At 26.7% G+C, this 18,445-nt stretch overlaps 4 protein-coding genes across 4 annotated transcripts; 3 read left to right on the top strand and 1 right to left on the bottom strand.

The window, feature by feature from the left end:
• Positions 1 to 3,199: 3,199 nt before the first annotated feature.
• Positions 3,200 to 5,692, top strand: EHI_049670 (uncharacterized protein; the record flags this gene model as incomplete). Its single annotated transcript, XM_650801.2, has 1 exon — positions 3,200 to 5,692. One exon carries the CDS (start codon positions 3,200 to 3,202, stop codon positions 5,666 to 5,668), a length of 2,469 nt encoding a protein of 822 aa, XP_655893.1. The 3' UTR covers positions 5,669 to 5,692.
• Positions 5,693 to 6,059: 367 nt separating this feature from the next.
• On the top strand, positions 6,060 to 7,154 carry EHI_049660 (uncharacterized protein; the record flags this gene model as incomplete). The annotated part of the gene is made up of 2 exons (XM_650800.1): positions 6,060 to 6,914; positions 6,972 to 7,154. The coding sequence occupies 2 exons, from the start codon at positions 6,060 to 6,062 to the stop codon at positions 7,152 to 7,154; spliced, it is 1,038 nt and encodes a 345-aa protein (XP_655892.1).
• A 1,784-nt stretch (positions 7,155 to 8,938) lies between these two features.
• EHI_049650 (uncharacterized protein) lies at positions 8,939 to 14,338 on the top strand (the record flags this gene model as incomplete). The annotated part of the gene is made up of 1 exon (XM_650799.1): positions 8,939 to 14,338. The coding sequence occupies one exon, from the start codon at positions 8,939 to 8,941 to the stop codon at positions 14,336 to 14,338; it is 5,400 nt and encodes a 1,799-aa protein (XP_655891.1).
• Positions 14,339 to 14,424: 86 nt separating this feature from the next.
• On the bottom strand, positions 14,425 to 17,787 carry EHI_049640 (phospholipid-transporting P-type ATPase, putative; the record flags this gene model as incomplete). Its single annotated transcript, XM_650798.1, has 4 exons — positions 14,425 to 14,696; positions 14,748 to 17,274; positions 17,328 to 17,609; positions 17,662 to 17,787. The coding sequence occupies 4 exons, from the start codon at positions 17,785 to 17,787 to the stop codon at positions 14,425 to 14,427; spliced, it is 3,207 nt and encodes a 1,068-aa protein (XP_655890.1).
• Positions 17,788 to 18,445: the final 658 nt, after the last annotated feature.

Genomic DNA, 18,445 nt, shown 5'->3' with positions numbered 1-18,445 from the left:
GTATTTATTGATAGTGATAAACAACAACTTTTGTTTCATTTCAAAACACCATTGAATCATTTTCAATTCTTAAACAAATTAAATTGTAAACACTTTTATATTTGTCTAAATGATACGTGTGTGTTTGTATTGAAAATATCAGTTTATTAAAAATATTCAATATTGTGAGTTTAATAATGATAGAAAATACAGTACTATATTTATTTGAATTGATTGAATTAATTTGATTAAAATCTTTATTATCAGCAAGTAGAATATAATTATAAAACTAAGTTTTAATGATAGAAACTATTCAATAGAGAGACAAAGAGAAGTAATACAATACTCCATTTGAAGATAATGATGTTATTTGATGTTGATATATACAATTACAACAATTTGTATTTTACATAAGAAATGGAAATTGAATAAATGTCATTCATACAAAATAGAAGATAATTGTGTTTCAATTGAATTATAAAAACATAAATTGTATTAATAAATAAAAATCAATCATTTGTATTAATTATATTTTATTTTCAACAACACCAATACAAACACATAATTTTTGATGATTAAATTCAGTTTTAATTGAAAGTTATTCATTTTTGAAGTTCAATGTATCATATAACAATATTATATCAATAAAAAAATATTATTGAAAAGAGTAATAAATTGAATTGATATTCAACAACAAGTTCATGATAAAACATATCCATTTGAATGTAAAGAATATCTGGAATGAATGACTAACAGATGAATATTGAATGAATCACGTTTTTGATATTAAAAACACACTTTCAATTAAAGAAGAATGTGAATGTTCTACTATTTTCAGTGTTATTAAAACAAGATATCAATTTGAAATGAAATTATTCCTCATCAACAACAAGAAGACAAAAGTTATGAAGAAGAATGTATTAGTTATTTTAAAGAACGAAACACAGTCATTTTACTTCATGATGATACAACTAAAGAGAAAGAAGAGTTTTTTGTTATTTATAATTGAATAATGGAATAGATGTTGATGTTACTTACCAAAACCAAAATGCAACAAAGAAGATAGTGATAAGAAAGAGTATTAATATAAATAAAACATGATGTATTGATTGAGTATTAGAATATGTAACTAAAATAAACAACAAACATTTTGATTGTTTATTCGGTGAAAGTGTTTGTTTTAAGAAAGAAAAGTTCAAAGGAAAAGAAGTTTGAATAACAAATGAAAATATGATTATTGAATTAGAAGTATTGATAAAGAAATTGTGGATGAATGAGAGAGAAATCATTGAATTTATTGTTTATTTGATTGTAATATTAAATACAATGTATTACAAAGCAATTGTTTATGATTCAACACATATGACAATGAAACAATACAACTAAACATAAATGAATTAAGTCAAATTCATTGTATAACCATAAGAAATGAAGAAGTTGAACATAATAATACTCTCTAATCAATTAATTGGTTATTTTGAAGAAAGACAGACAAGAAAATATGTTATTGAATAGGGAAACCCCATTGTTTATTCTTTTAGTCTATTGATAAATTCAATTATCCAATAACAATTCAATTTATATTATTCATTGAATAATAAATACCATTAAAAGATATGTGAATAAGCATATAATCAGTATATTTCAATTATTTATTGTTGAATTACATTTGATTAATTCAAATGATTTTTACCATTTTTATTATTTTTCTTCTATATCTTTGGTTTAATATTGAATTATATTTTTCATTCAACAAACACATTCATAATTTCATTAATAAACAATAAACAAACAATTTAGTTAATAAAACATTCATTGAGTTATTTAATTCATTAAAAATAAAATTGGTTTTTGATGTACTGATAATTCATTTGAAAAATGCTCTTAATGAGACACAAGTACAGTCATACTACTAAAAATAATTATAGTTTTATTATTACATTTCTTTTTAATTCTAATATCATAGCATTCCACTTTTGTGTAATGTAATTCAAGTAATCAAATCCATATAGTTAGATTAAATAACAACATTAACCATAAAAAATATGTAGTATAACGAGTTATTATTTCCGTTATATATAACAAAATGAAAATTAGGAAAAAAGTTAAATATAGAAATTAGATAATGATGTTCAACCTTTCTTTAGTTTGATGTGTTTATTCTTATTGAAATAAAGACTATTCAAAAACTAACTTATACAAAGATTATATAAACTTTCAAATTGAGCAACTTTATTATGGAATATAAAACAATAAAATACATTGTTATAACTAATTTTAATAGTGTTAATTCAATAAGCCAATTCATTTGATTTATCATAAATATTTATAATAAAAATTGAGTCTATTAACTCTTTTTAATGTGAGTATTATTTTCAGGAATAAAGGCATAGTATTTAATTTAGTTATGAGTAGTTGTAATAGTGGTATTAAAAAAAATAATATAAGTCTCTTAGAAAAAACAAATTTAATTATTGTCAACTTTGTTGATAAATCAAGGTAGAGGCTTTACCTCAAAGAATAAAATAACAATATGATTAACAAATGGGAACTACAATACTTTATTGCTATAAAACAGAATAGTATTTTATTTACTATTTAAAAATTTCAAAACAATAAAAAAAACTCTTTAATTGGGAAGATTAATATTAAAAAAAAGTAAAACAATTTTTTAATTTGAAGATTTTGTATTTGATTAATATTTTTAAGTATAACAAACAAATTATTATTTTGAAAACAAATATTGTTTTAGTACTTTGTATTTCTTCTTGTATTAACTTTTTATGAAAAAAAGTATTTTGATTTTTATAAAATATGAGTTACTTAATTAAAAATTTATTTAAAAAAAAATAGAATATTCCACTTATTTAAGTTAATGTTATCTTTAAATTTGATAGTTTGTTACTGGGCAATTTAGGATTTGTTGTTTTTACGCAATCAACTTTTATGAAGAAAAATCATAATAAAAAAAAAAATTAATTAACTTGCTTTTTATAAAAAAGAAAAAAGATGAAAAAGAATCTTTGATTTCATCTACAAAATAAAATTATTCGAGAAATTTGAAGTTTTAAATAGTTATTATTTTATAATTAAAAAATGATAAAAAAATCGGGAAATGTAGTAAAAAGAGATTCTTTATTTAATTTATGAGATGGATTGAATAAAAATAGATTGTTGACCTATTTCAAGCAAGAACTCAAAAATAAGAAGCATAATTTTAATGCAAGTATTACTTGTTCTTCTCGCTATTACTTGTGCATTTGCTGATCAATCAAGCACTGCTTATTATATCAGAGAATTTTACGAAGTTCAAGACAAAGTTTCTATTTTAGAAGCTGAATTAAGTAGAATTGAAGACATTGAAAGACACATTCACGACAAAATCGATCATGCTGTACTTGATGTTGAAGCTGCTCCAGAATCACAAAAGGGAAACATTCAAAAAGAAATCAATTTAATGGTTTCTCAATTAAATGGATTTATGAAACAAAAAGCTAAGTTAGTTAAAGGAATGAAAAAGTTATTAGCTTCTGTTCCAACATACGTTAAGGAAAGAATTATTAATACTCTTCATATTGAAAAAAGGTTCAATAGAAGTGAAGAAGTACTTGATGATGCTGAAGTTGTTAAAAGTGTAAAATCAAAGAAGGCTAATTCTGTAGCTAAGAAAATAGCTAAAAGTGTTATTAAAAAACAATCCAAGAAAGTAAAGAAAGAAGTTAAAACTGTCACAAAGAAAGTCCATAAAATTGAAAAGAAAATTATCAAAGAAGCTAAGAAAATCATTGAAAAAGCTAAGAAAGAAGCTAAGAAATTAACAAAAGCTTCAAAGAAGGTTACTAAGAAAGATTCAAAGAAGGCTTCTTCATTAAAGAAATCAATGAAAGCTTTGAAGAAGAGTTTGAAGGCTAAAGTTAAGAAAGCTGAAAAGAAAGCTAAGGCTCAAGCTAAGAAACAAGCTAAGAAAATTGCAAAGAAACAAGCTGCTAAGACCCAAAAAGCTATTGCTAAGAAAGTTAATAGTAAAGTTAAGAAAGTCACTAAAAAGGAAGCTGCTGATAAGAAGAAATTATTGAAGAAAGTTAAAAAGGCTGAAAAGAAAGGAAAGAAAGCTGCCAAAGAAGCAAAGAAATCAGGTGAAAAAGCTGCTAAAAAGGCCGCTAAAGCAGCAAAGAAAGCTACTAAGAAAGTTACCTCAGTTAAATCTAAAGCTGAAAAATTATCAAGCAAAGCCATTAAGAAAGCTCAAAAAGCTGTCAAAAAAGCCACTAAAGAAGCAAAGAAAGCTAATAAAGATGTTAGTAAGAAATTAAAGACTACAAAGAGTGATCTTAAAAAGAAAGCTAAAAAAGCCGCTAAAGCAGCAAAGAAAGCTATGAAAGTTGAAAAGAAACAAGAAAAGAAATTGAAACAAGTTAAAAAACAAGTTAAGAAAGGAACAAAGAAAATGAGTGCTGTTAAAAAATTAAAGTCTCAAATTTCTAAGAGTAAGAAAAATGTTAAAAAAGCTCTTCTTAAGGAAAAGAAATTGAAAAAAGAAATGAAGAAACAAATCAAAAAGACTGCACAAAAAGCTAAAAAGACAGCCAAGAAATCTGCACAAAAAGCTGCTAAAAAGTCAGCTAAAAAAGCCCAAAAGAAAGCACTTTCATCTGCTAAGAAATATGTCAAAAAGACAACCAAGAAAGTAACTAAGAAAGACGCTAAAAAGATTAAAAAGACACAAAAGAAACTTATTAAAAAATTAAAGAAAGCTGGAGTTTCAAAGAAAGTATTAAGAAAAGTTCAAAAGAAAATGTCAAAAGTTAATAAGTTATCAAAGAAAAATACAAAGAAAGCACAACTTAAAGTTAAAAAGATGATGAAAAATCTTAGAAAACAAAGCAAAAAGTATGCACAAAAGAAAAGTGCTAAATTAAATAAAAAGATATCAAAAATTAATAGAAGAAAGAAGGTTTCAAAGAAGATTAATAATAAGAGAAGAGTTAATAAAAGACTTAATAAAAAGAGATTAGTTAAAAAACTCAATAAGAAAAAGTCTGTTAAGAAAATTAATAAAAAGAAAACAATTAAGAAATATAGTAAGAAAAGATTTACTAAATTAACTAAAAAGCTTAATAGAAAACTTACTAAGAAATTAACAAAGAAATTTGGAAAGAAAAAAGCTATGAGAATTGTTAAAAAAATGAAAAGATTTGAAAAGAAAGCAATGAAAAAAGGAATTAAGAAAGGAAAGTTTAATAAAAAGGCACTTCAAAAATTAATTAGAAAAGCTGCTAAAAAATCAATGAAAAAATATTCAAAGAAAATTGCTAAAAGAAGTTCTAATAAAAGACTTCTTTCAAAGTCTAAAGCCTTTATTCGTAAAGCAAGAAAGAGTGGAATGTCAAAGAAGGCATTTACTAAATTTAATGCTAAGAGACGTCTTCTTAAAGCCCAAATGAAAAAAGTTAAGAATTTGAAAAAGGCTTTGAGAAAAGCACATGGATCTTCAAAGGCTCAACTCAGACACAAAATTCATAAAGTACAAGCTAAGGTTAAGGCTGCTAGAAGATCAGTAAAAAGAACTATGAAAGTTGCAAATAGAGCTATTCGAAAAGCATCAAGACCAGTATCAAGACCTAAACCAACTAGATCCTCAAGATCTAGACCATCAAGAAGATCATCAGGTTCAAGAAGAAGAAGATAAGATAATTGGAATATGTTTACGTTGAGAGAAATTATTTTTTAGGTTTTTTTTGTATAAAAATTTAGAATTCTTAAAATTGTTGATTAAAAAAAAACTAAAATCAAAATTAATAAGTAATGTCTGAAAGTCCACAAGAAGGAAGTCCTATTTGGGTTATTTGTTTAGTGTGTGGGTTAGTGCTGTCTGTTGCTGTTATCATTGAAGTAGTTCATTACACTAAATTATATATTGCTGATAAGAAAACCAAAAAAGTAGAATCACCAATGTTAAAGAATTAAAAAAAAACAAATAATATGATTTAACTAATAAAATAAGTTACGTGTTGCTTAGTATTTTATTATGTTTTTTATTTCTTGAACTTAAAAAATATTCATTCAAATAAAATTGTTTCATGAAACTTTTTGTTACTGTTGGTACGACTGAATTTGAACGACTTATTGAAACTATTAACGAAGAGGATGTAATGAAACAACTCTCCCAAATTGGAATTACTGAAATGGTTGTTCAATATGGACACGGAAAATATATTCCTGAAAGTAAAGCAGGTATAACAGTTCATTCATTCTCTATGAAAACATCAATTTCAGAAGACTTTAAAGCTGCTGATTTAATCATAACTCATGCTGGTGCTGGATCTGTAAATGAAGCACTTAGTGTAAAAAAATCAACTATTGTTGTTATTAATGATGCATTAATGAATAATCACCAAACAGAAATAGCAAAGAAACTTTCAGAACTGGGAGCAGTTACATATTGTCCTTCTCCATCTACGTTAAAAGAATTACTTTCTCATTACATTATTCAACCTGGAAAAGACATTGTTCTTAAAGGAAAAGAGGTAGATGAAAAAATTGGTAATCTCATGAAAGAGTGGTGTGGATTAGATAAAAATAAAGATAAAGAAATTTGTGTAGTTCTTGGAAGTGGTGGACATACAATGGAAATGCTTCATGTGTTACATCCCTTAGATGAATTGTGTCATGAGGTTATCAAACAATTTGATGTAATTGTAGCTGAGAGTGATAATATAAGTTCAAAAAAATTAGAAGGAATAAAAAGTAAATATAATGTTCATCAAATTCCACGAAGTAGGAAAGTTGGACAGTCATACTTTACTTCTATTTTTACAACATTGTATGCCATATTTGTTTGTATTGGTATGGTTTTAAAAATTAGACCAGAAGTATTACTTTGTAATGGACCAGGAACTTGTGTTCCTGTTTGTATTTGTTGTTGGTTTTTAAATGTTTGTTATTTTTAATAAGTTTAAGTATTTAATATAACATTTATATTAATTTTTTAGTTATTCCAAAGTAAAAAAACAAGAATTATATATCTTGAAAGTGTATGTAGAGTTACTACATTATCTCTTACTGGTAAAATATTAAAATTTATTGCTGATATTTTTGTTATTCAATGGGAAGAATTAAAACCATTAAATAGAAATGCAATTGTTCATCATCTCTTTTATGCTTCAGATAATTAAAAATTAACAAAAATTTTATTATTTTTGAAAGAAAGTTTTAGAGTTTCATGTTTATCTCATATAGATAGAATTATTTACTTTTTTAATTTTATTTAATGAAAATATCAGTCTTTGAAGTTGTTTATTTGGACTAAGTACGAATGTGAAATTTTCAACTTCTAATGATGTTACAAATTTTATAATAGTTTCTCATAAATGTGAAGAGATTGTTAACTGTTTAAAAGTTCATACGTCCTTCATTAATGATATTCATTAAAATAGTTTTTAAGCTATTTTCAAATTGAAACATTTGATTTTGATAAAAGTTATAAAATGTGTAATGAGAATAGAAATCATTTAGATGTAAAAAAGGTATTTCTTTTATTAATTGAGTAATGAAAAACAATTGTTTGAATGAAATTATAGAAAAATATTATCCAACAATAGTTTTTTATAAGATATATTCAAAATAGAGAAAAGGAAGATTGGATATTCCCTTATTGTGTTAAAACACTTATTTTTGAAAGAAATAAAACTCAGTGAGATTATCTCAAAAGGGTAATGTGAGAATAGAAAATGTAGAATATTCAAATAACAAATATTTCTTAAGGTGATATTATGGTAATTTCTAATGATTTTTGTACTTAATACAACAAACAAGAAATTTTTAAGTTAATAACTTAAATGAAGAATATAAAACAATTAAAAATAATAAGATATTTTAAAGTTAAGGTAAAAGATGTAAGTTTTATTTCTATTGATTTAATTGATAAAAAACAATATTTTATTTTTAGTAATTGTCATGTTGGATGGAAATAATATTCAGTTGGATATCACGCTGATGGTAGTATTACTTTGAGTAGATTCTATGATAAAACACAAATTAGTCTTCCTTATGGAAAATAAATTGGTATAGAAAATGTTGATAGTTGTAGATATAAGGGAAAAACTTATTAAGTTTTTTTTACTAGAAATGGTATTCTAATCTAAAGTAATGCTCCTGACTGAGAGTTTATTTATGCTCCTATAGAATGTGTTCAATTTAATGAAATTACATTAAATTGTTGAGAAAAACCATTTAAATTCGATTTATTAATATTTGAATAAAAATATTTTTAAATGAATTCTCTTAAAAGTATTTTATATTTATTTTTAATTTAACTTTTGTTGGTTTTTCAATTTAAAATTAAATGAAAAATAAAAATCAACTTCATAATAATTTATTTTTTCATCAATTTTATTTTTAAAATTAAGTTTCTTCATTGGTTATTCTCATAAAAACCTTTTTTTTACTTTGAGAATATTTTTAGAATAAACCAAAGTTATAAAAGTTGGCGTTATTGGTCTAATTCGGAAATGTTCTTTTTTAATACAAATTTCTTTTTTATCAATAACTTATCCTGATTTATTTATATAGATAAATATGTATTTATATTTCTTGAGTCTAATCTTAAAAAAATATGAAGTTATTTAAAATAATAAATAATAATACTACTTAACCAATTCTTAAATTAAATTACAGAAAACTCAAAACTTTATATTTATAAAATATAACATAACAACTAAAAGAAATTATGCAAATAATTTGTAAAATTTATATTAAATTATGAAAAAGTAATTTTTTTTCAGGTTTAAAAATACTTCAATAATTAAAAATAAAATTATGAAAAAAAAAGATAAATCGAAAGAGTATTAAGAGTGATAAATGAATATTTTATCGGGAAAAATAAAATAACTTGAAGAAATTACATAATTAAAAATAGGAATTTGAAAAAGAAAATTGAACTAAATATTATTTAGTTTAAATGTTTATTATCTTACTTGCACTATTTACATTCTCTTCATTTTCTAAAGAATGTTCTTGCAATACATTTATGAACCTCGAACAGAATTGTGAATCAGTGACTGTTAGTTCTAACTGCTATTTAATAGTTAGTACCTCTCCAAGTGGTTCACTTACTTTAGTTGGAGACAACACTTTCGGCAAAGTTATTGTTCAGAATAGTGCTACTCTTACTGTCAAATCTATGAGTAATGTTCAAATTAGTAATCGTGGGAATCTCAATTTACAAGGGGCACAAAGTGGAAAGATATTTAATTCTGGAACTATAACAATTTCTGGAAGTGTTACTTTAGATTATATTTCAACTGGTTCTAGTGGAAAAGGGTCTATTAAATTTAATGAAGAAGTTAATTCAGAGTATGACGTTATTTTTAAACAAGCTATTCTATCAAATGGATTTACTGTGTCAGCACCTTATAAACTAACTATTAATAAACTTGGTTCTGATAGTTCTGAAGAAGTTAAAGTTACTTCTGCACAATTTGACATAACAGTCTTATCATATGAGAGTGATATCAGATATTATTTGTATCATAATATTCTTAGCTTTATAGCAGGAAATGATTTAAATATAGATAAGACAAATACAATTAAATGTTACCAAAATACATTTAGCACACTTTCTGGAGCTTCCAAATCTAATGTTGCATGTCCATGTTCATCGTCTAAGGATCTTTGTGATCTAACTATTTCAACAAGTGGTAGCATAGGGTCAGGAGTGTCTCATTATAATATATTAACAACTGAAGGAAATGGGGCTATTACTCTTACAGGGAAATCTGACTCAACATTAATAATTTCATCTCTTGTTCTTAACACAGATATTGTATTTGATTCATTCAAAAAAGTTATTATTTATGCACAACCAAAAAAAAGTGGTGGAGTGCATATTTCTGTTAAAGAAAATGTACAGGAATTTTCTGTTTTTAATTCTTATTCTAATGCAATTGACACACAAGCTACTACTTTCACAATTGAATCTTTATGTACAGAAGTAGTTGGACTGAATATTTACAAAGGAAATGCAATTATTCTTTCAGACAACAAGTTTAATATTCTTTTAGAAGAAGGGAGCGTTACTTTTAAAGGAAGTAAATTTGAAGGAGAAGATGTTACTCTTAAATCAGGGTATCTTGATATTACTGGTGTTGAGATTTCTAAAAGCATTGGTTCAACAATAAGGTTAGGGCCTAGTAGTCAAATCAAAATCAAACCAAATGCAACTACTATTGATAGTCAATTTAAAGTTGTTTCTTTAGAAAACAAAGAAGAAAAGTTATATATTTCTTGTGACTTGAGTTCTATTGGACTTAAAGCTAATAGTAATGAACTTTGTTTGTGTTTGTATAATGATCCAATTAACAAATATCTTAATTGTGGTTCATTTTATTCGGTTGGTTCAGGAGACTTTATTATAGATAAAAACGATAATAGTTTTATGTCATCAAAATTCACTTTTGGACATGACACTCTTATTCTTGGAGGTGATGATTTTAATTCAATGCAGTTTAGTGATCTTGATATGAATGGTAAGAGTAATGTTGTTATTAAATCTTCTTCAGATAGTCGGTTTGATCTTACAATTTTAAAATTCACCAATGTTCCAAAATATTTAACTTTTGAAAATATAAATCTTAATCTCCCAGAACAATTTGTGTTTTCAGATGATCAAGTGCTTATATTGAAGAATTCTAAAGTTTTATTTACTTCTGAACAAAAATTCAAACGAATTGAAATGGACCATCTTAGTAATATTGAAAGTAAATTTACCATTAATGCAGAAATAATTCATTTTGATTTCTCAGGGCTTAATGCTGATGTTAAAGATCCACTTATTAATCTAGAAAGCAGTTATTTAATTGTCAGTAAATTTATTAATTATGTTAGTAGTACTAGCTCAGATAGTCATTACCTTGTCATTACTAAAAACGATAAGTTTAAGAATTATAATGGTGATGTACCAAATGGATTCTCTCTAAAATGTACGAATAGGGCTCTTGTGTACATAAAATCAGCTGATGGTATTTCTAATAATTTCAAGTGTTCTGAAATAGGACTTGGAACCAAACAATGTGTCATTAAAAGTACTGATATCAAAGATAATAGCATTGATTTGTCATTACCAGATTCTTATGAAAGTAATATTGATCAAGGATGTCCATGTCGACATGATATCTCTGAATCAGCAGATAGTTGTGATGTTAGTTTTACTAGTGATGAGAGTAATGATATTTTATTTACTTCTTCTAAAAATGAACAAACATTCTCTGTTATGGAACTTAATGCTAACAAGGTTAATTTCAACATCAGCAAATTTATTGTTAACAGACTCTTATTGTCTTCTAATGTTGAGTTTAATACTTCTGGTGGTGTTAAGATTACAACACTTGAAACAAAAAAAGATGTTAGTATTGTGTTTCATCATCAGTCTACACTTGGTAATACTAAAATTTATCCAGGTACTACCTTAGAGATAAAATGTGAAACTGATACATTCTTTGAAGGTGACATTAACGTATTAGATAACAGTGATGGACAGAACAAAGATAAAAGCGGGACATTTAAAGTTGAAGTTAATTCAGAGTTAACAATTAGAAATGATTCAACAATTAATATTAATAGTCTTGTGATTCATAAAAACAACGAGACACAGTCTCATATTACAATAAGTAAAGATTCAAAAATAAAATTTGTTGAAGGTGCAGAATTGAAATATGATATGGCTGTATTTACTTATAAAACTATTTTTGATTTGGAAGATGTGAGTCAATTTGACGCTAGTCATATTTCTTATACTCAAACAGGTGATGCACAAACTTGCAGTGCAATTGCAAGTATTAGTACTTCCGGTACTGATGATGATAGTAAAAATTCTCTTGACCAAGATTTCTTTGATGTTGGTTGTAGTCCATTAAAAATTATTTTATGCCCCAAAAAATTCTTAAATAATTATGCATGTGAAGGAAGAATTGATTGTGCGTTTATTAGTAATGGTGAAGGTAATACGTTAGATGCAGGAGATTCACATTCATATGAATCAGAAGTTAATTGTCCATGTGGTAGAGAAGATCAAAAATCATCTAAATATACATCAGCCTGTTCTGTTTCTATTCCTAATACATTAGGTGATAAAAATATTACTGATTTCTTTGGGCATTTTGTTGATATTAGAATTGATTCCTCTCTTTTTATTTTTGTAAGTAGTCCATCTGTTGACGTCCAAAATTTAATTCTTAGAGGCACTGTTCATTTCCGTAAAAATGAAAGTGAAATAAGTGAAACAACTGGTAAAATTACTGCTAGTAGTATAGATGTTTATACTAAACAACCAACTAATGTTTATTTCGAAATTCCTTCTGAAGTAAAATCAGCTAAGACAAGAGAGTCAAGTATATTCTTTTCTTTCCATGACGAAACAATATTCAGACTTGGTAACACTGATAATACAACCGTTGGTATTGAGCCAGGAAGTTCTATAACTCTTAACCTGAATGGAGTACCTTTTGGTAAACATATTGAGTTAAGCCTTGGAACAGATATGAAAGATGCAAGTCTTGCTCTTATGGCTAAAAAGCCTTTACTTTTTACAAGTGATATTATTGTAAATAAATTAACACTCAGTAGATCTCAATATTCAGGGGAACAAGACTCTAGTGATATTCCATTCTTCCTTGATATTCAAGATGATCATGTTTTTAAAGTACAAAATCTTTCCGTTGTTCCATTGGAAGTTATTAAATATCCAATTATTGAAGCATCTGATATTGAATATGTGTATGTTGGAGATTTCCAAAAGAGTTTATATCTTATGGATGAGTTCAAAAGTGTTTTGTATTATAAAGGAGAGACTTCTCAAAGAGAAAATGAAATTGTATGTGTTTTAAATTACAACAACCCTGTTAATGGGTATGTTATTTATAATGATTCTGAGATAGATGACTATGACTTACTTAGTTGGAATAGAAGAGGATGTCCCTGTGATGGAAGCCAATGTACCTTAAAAATTAATGATCAAATAAAACCATCAGTTGACAATGACACTGTTGCTGTTTTTGGACTTAATGCAACTGCTTTAAGTACATGGGAAATTGATATTGATAAGAATGTTGAATTAGGTGAAGGAAAGGCTGTTATTGATAAAGTGGTTGTTTCAAATGTCAAAACACTTACATTTAAAAGACTCACTGGTTCTATTTCATTATTGAATTATGTTCCAAAGACTATAGGATCTGGAGAAGGTGATAGTCCAACTTATTATGACATTAGTGTTGCTGATGTTAATTCTTCTTTCAAGATAGAGTCTATCCAAACAAGTAATACTGTTCCTTATAAGCCATTAAGTTCTGAAATTAGTTATGGTGCTAGTTCTAGTCTTACATTTATGAATAATTATGCTACTTTTTCATTGAACTTTGATGATGAAGGTGTTTTCTTCTCTTCTATTGTTGCTACTGACTCCAAACAAGTTAGGTTAGGTAGTAGTGAATCATCATCTGTAAGCTCTCTTATTCATACTATGGAATTAATAAGATCATCTATCTATTTTGAGAAAGGACAATGGAACTATGAAGCTACTACTTTAGATATTGAGTTAGATTCCTCACAAACATTCCCAATTGTCTTTGCTCCTTCTTCTAATGTTAGATTTAGAGATGTTGAGGTTACTGTTCATATTCCAAGTATTTCTCTTAATGAACCACTTTATTTATTCCGTGTAACATCAAGTGATTATATTGCAAATAACAACATCACAGTTGTTGTTACTACTGATCCTATTGATACTGATAATATCAAGACTAACAGAAAACAAGATGCTTCTGTTGGGTATGAATTTGTTCAAGTCTGTTCAATTTATCTTGCTATTGTACCTAAAGGATATACTATTCAAAACTGCCCAGATGATCCATGTGGTACTAATGATGCAGTTATTATACAAAACATTACTAAAGACGATGTTCCAACCTGGGTAATTGTTATATTAGTTATTGTTGGTATTATTATTGTTATTATAATTATCCTCTTCATTGTCTTTATTGTAGTTGCCCGTATGTTCTTGTTAAGAAGAAAGAATAACAAAGTCTTTGATGATGATGACAATATTTTCTACCAGACTGCTGAAGAAACTACAGAAAAGGATGAAGATTCTAATGAAGAAAACCAAACTGCTGAATCAGGAAGTGGATCTGGTTCATCTTCAGGAAGTTCTTCAGGTACTGGCTCTTATAAATCTGGGTCTGGAGAATTAGGAAGTGGATCTCAGTCTGGAAGTAATTCTGAAAGTGAACAACTTGAAGAAAGTAAAAAAGAAGATGATAGCTCAAGTGGTTCAGCTCCAGAATCAAGTGAAGAAGATGATGATTAGAAAGAGAAAGAAAAGACTTTAATTGATTTTTTGTTGTGGTAATTAAAAAATTGAAGTTATTTAAGAGTTTTTAAATAAAAATTCAATTAATCTATTCTTTTCATTTGTTTATTCTCTTCATTTTTGTGGCAATAAGTGTATGGGTTTAGATAAGATAGATAACGTATATATTTAATAAAAAATGTCATCTTTGGACATTTATAGTTGAAGCTTACTGGACAACGTCTGTTTTCTACTGTCATATATTTTGGTGGGAAAATTAATTGATAAAAGAACTTTGCAATAAATGGGATAGAAGTGAGTAATATAATAACAACCAATTTCCACCAGAACTGCCAACTGAAAACAAAAGAAAGGTCTAGAAAATTAGAAAATGACTAAAAATAATAAAGACAAATAAAGAACAAACCGAAATAAGACTTTAATACAAAGAAGGAGATGAAATAAATTGCTATAGAGAATATTTCTGAACCAAGAATGATCCAATTCCATCTTCTTATTGTAAATCCAACATTAATTAATTGGATTAAAATTAATGCGGTAAATGAAATTGACACGATATTAAGGAAAGTGTCTTTAAAGAGTACCATACATAAGAACATAATAATTACAGCTTGTAATATACTCAAAGACACCCAAGCAATCAAACTACTTAAAGACAGACGTTGTTTTGTTTGAAGTTGATGATATAAATCAGGAAATTCCATAACTTTTTGTTCATTTACTCTCTCATCAAGAATGAGTGAAATAACAGGAAGCATAGTGTAATAAGTGGCATATCCCATTAACAAAAATCCTTGGAATAATGCAACTGGTGCAAAGTTAAATATTGCACTAAAGATAGCTTGCATAATAGAAATAATCATTCCTCGATGCATAATGAATAACGCCAAATCACTTGAACGAATATATGAATTTCTTCCATGCCATAATAATAGTCTAGTTATATGACTAAATTGTTTTAATGAAAAGTCTGCTGCCATTGATGCTTGTTTGCCTTCTTTTCCTTCAATGCCTAATCCAACGTCAGCTGCTTGAATCATACTTACATCATTACCTCCATCTCCAATAGCACATGTACGTATTCCAGACTTTTTTACTAATAAAACAATTTCAGCTTTTTGTGTTGGCATACATCTACAACAAATAACACTCTTTGCTTGTAATGCAAAACGAATGAATTTGTCTGGAATTTCTTTTAATACTAATGAAAGTGTTGATCCGTCAACAATAAGACCATCATTTTCTAAAGTTATTGAATACCTTTCCATTAATATTTCTGCTTCTTGGACACTGTTTGCAAAGAACTCTCTTACTTCTTGGTCTACACCAATTAACCTAGTTGATTTGGCAATGCATAATGCTGTTTCTACCTTGTCGCCAGTTAACATCCATGTTCTTATACCAGCATGTCTCAACATTTCAAGTGATTGCTGAACATCGTCTTGTAATTCATCTTCTACACCAGTAATACATAATACCTTTAAATTATTTTCAATTTTAGCAATGGATTGAGTTATTAATTCATCACGATCAGTCATAGCTGAACTAGCTGCATTAAACTCCTTTTTAAATATCTCATAATCTTCTTTGCTTATAACTTTCTTTCCAAATACCAATGTTCTCAATCCATCCTTTGCTAAATTTCCACACTCTTCACCTAACCATTCAACGTTATCAATCAACTTAGACATTACACTATCAGCACCCTTCATGTACAAGACAATTCCTTCATCACTACTAACAATTACTCCCATTCTTTTAGTACTTGAACTAAAAGGAAACATATTTAATATTTCATATTTCTTTTCTTTGCCTTCAATATCTAATTTCATTGTTGTGTAAGTTTTCTCTTTCAAAGTAATTCCTACTAATTCAGTAAATTTAACTAATGCAACTTCATCAGGACTACTTGCTTGATAATACCTTTCTCCTTCATTGGAAATTGATGGAGTGACATTATGACAAAGTGCCAATGCCTTGATACATTCAAATAATTTGCTAGTAGAATTCTTTTGTAAGATGGTGTTATTAGAATCATTTTGAATATACTCTTTTAATTCTTCTTTTAATTCTTCAGCACTATCAACTGAATATGTTTGATTACCAAGTGAAAGAATTTTAAAAGACATTTCATTTTTTGTTAATGTCCCTGTTTTATCTGATAATAAGAATTGAACTTGTCCAAGTTCTTCTGGAATTGAAGAGTTTCGAACTTCAGCACCTTCTATTTTTTCATCAGTAGAAATAAACATAGAATAAATTAGCTTAGAAATATCTAAATTTACCCTTATTGAAATTGGAATAATAGATGAAAACAAAATCATAAATCGAACAACAACCACAATTGTAAATGATGAAAAAATACCTCTACATAAATCTGGAACTACCATTAATATAGACAATCCTAACATAATACAAAACAATACCTTTGATACACTATTTAATGCCATATCAACCCTTCCCCATTTAACATTTCTTTGACCATTTCGATTCATTGAACTTCGAGTCTCTTTTCCAGTATAAATAACAATACCAATAATTTCTTCACTTGCTAATACTGTATTTGCCCAAGCCGTATTATCAACAGATACAGGAATAGTATCATTTTCTTTTCTGATTCTACCAGTAAAACTATAAATTGCATTTTGTGGAGCTTCACAATCAATACAAAATATTGTATTCTCTAATGATAAAAGATCTAACCCTTGAAATTCTTTGATACATCTTCTAAACTTCCAATCTGTTTCTCCATCAAGTTGGTCTGTCTTAATAAAACAACTACCATCTTCATCTGATGATTGAAGAATTACCAAATCTGCAGGAACTCTTTGTCCTTTTTTTAAACGAAGAATATGACCAACTTGTATGTCTTTAGCTTTTACAGGAATAAATTCACCATTATGAAGTTCTTCAAATTGTTCATTATTCAGTTTCTATCTGATAAGTATACCAAAGTCTTTCTATCTCTTTAAAGACAAAAACAAACAACATCCCTAAGTGCAATTCTAATTTCATCAATAGCATCTTTACAAATGGCTAAACAAACAACAAAAACTAATGGTGCGAAGTATGTAAACGTCATTCCGACTTTAAATATTGGAATTAATTGAGAACAAGCATTACATAAAAAGTATAGATTATAAAAATATTTAAATTGATTAAATAATGACATTGGAAGAAAACTATACCACGTTGTTCTAGTATTACTTACTTTGTTGGTGGTATATTTTTGTACGTTTTTAATTTCAGGACGATAAACACTCCTTGGCTATAAACATAATTAGCTTCATCTTTCTTTTCACTTTTATAATTTTACAAACTTTATGAAATTGTTTATACCACTTAAGTGCTGGTATCTTCTCATACCATTTTCTGTTGTCTACAGGAAACACCCAATCCTCTTCATCTGATGAAACCAATGGAATTTCTATCTCTTTCTTGCTCATTACTTGCTTTACAAGTAAGATTTTTTTTTAGATTTTTTCCTTTTTTTATCATTTTAGTTAATTACTTTGAAGTTTTTAGGTAGATCTTAAAATATAATATAAAAAAATAAACTGAGCATTTAGTCATCTCTTCATTTTATTTGATAATAAGATAATTTCTTTTCTTTTTAAGAGTTGTTGTCTTTATCATTTTGTTACTAATTATTTTACTAGGATAAAAACATTAGAATAAACAAATCAAGTTTTCTTGAAATAAATGCATAACTACTTTTGTGTAGAATTCGGGATAACTCCATTATGTGCGTTATTCAATTAGACTCAACATTAATAAAAATATCAATTAAGTATTACGCTCTTTTTTTTATTAACAAATTCTTAACAGATTATAATTTATGTCTTTTATTATATTTAAACTTCATTCTTCAATTTTTACATAAACATTTTTATCATTTTAATTTGTTTTGCATCATAAGCTCTACATTATATTTTTCTGTTGTAATGTAGTTAAATGTCTTTTTTATAATAATCACAAATTGAGTATTTTGTTTTTTCACCATTAATTCTTATATTCTTTAACTTTTCACTTTTATTGTTGTAAACCCTTTTGTTGTTACTTTATTTGAATTATTGACAATGAATTCTATTCAAGACTCTGTAA

Source organism: Entamoeba histolytica, genomic scaffold, assembly GCF_000208925.1.
Source record: "Entamoeba histolytica HM-1:IMSS scf_1104750517061 genomic scaffold, whole genome shotgun sequence".
NCBI classification, from domain to species: domain Eukaryota; phylum Evosea; order Mastigamoebida; family Endamoebidae; genus Entamoeba; species Entamoeba histolytica.
The sequence above is the reverse complement of the archived record's forward strand: the minus strand, read 5'-3'. Positions and strand labels throughout refer to the sequence as shown.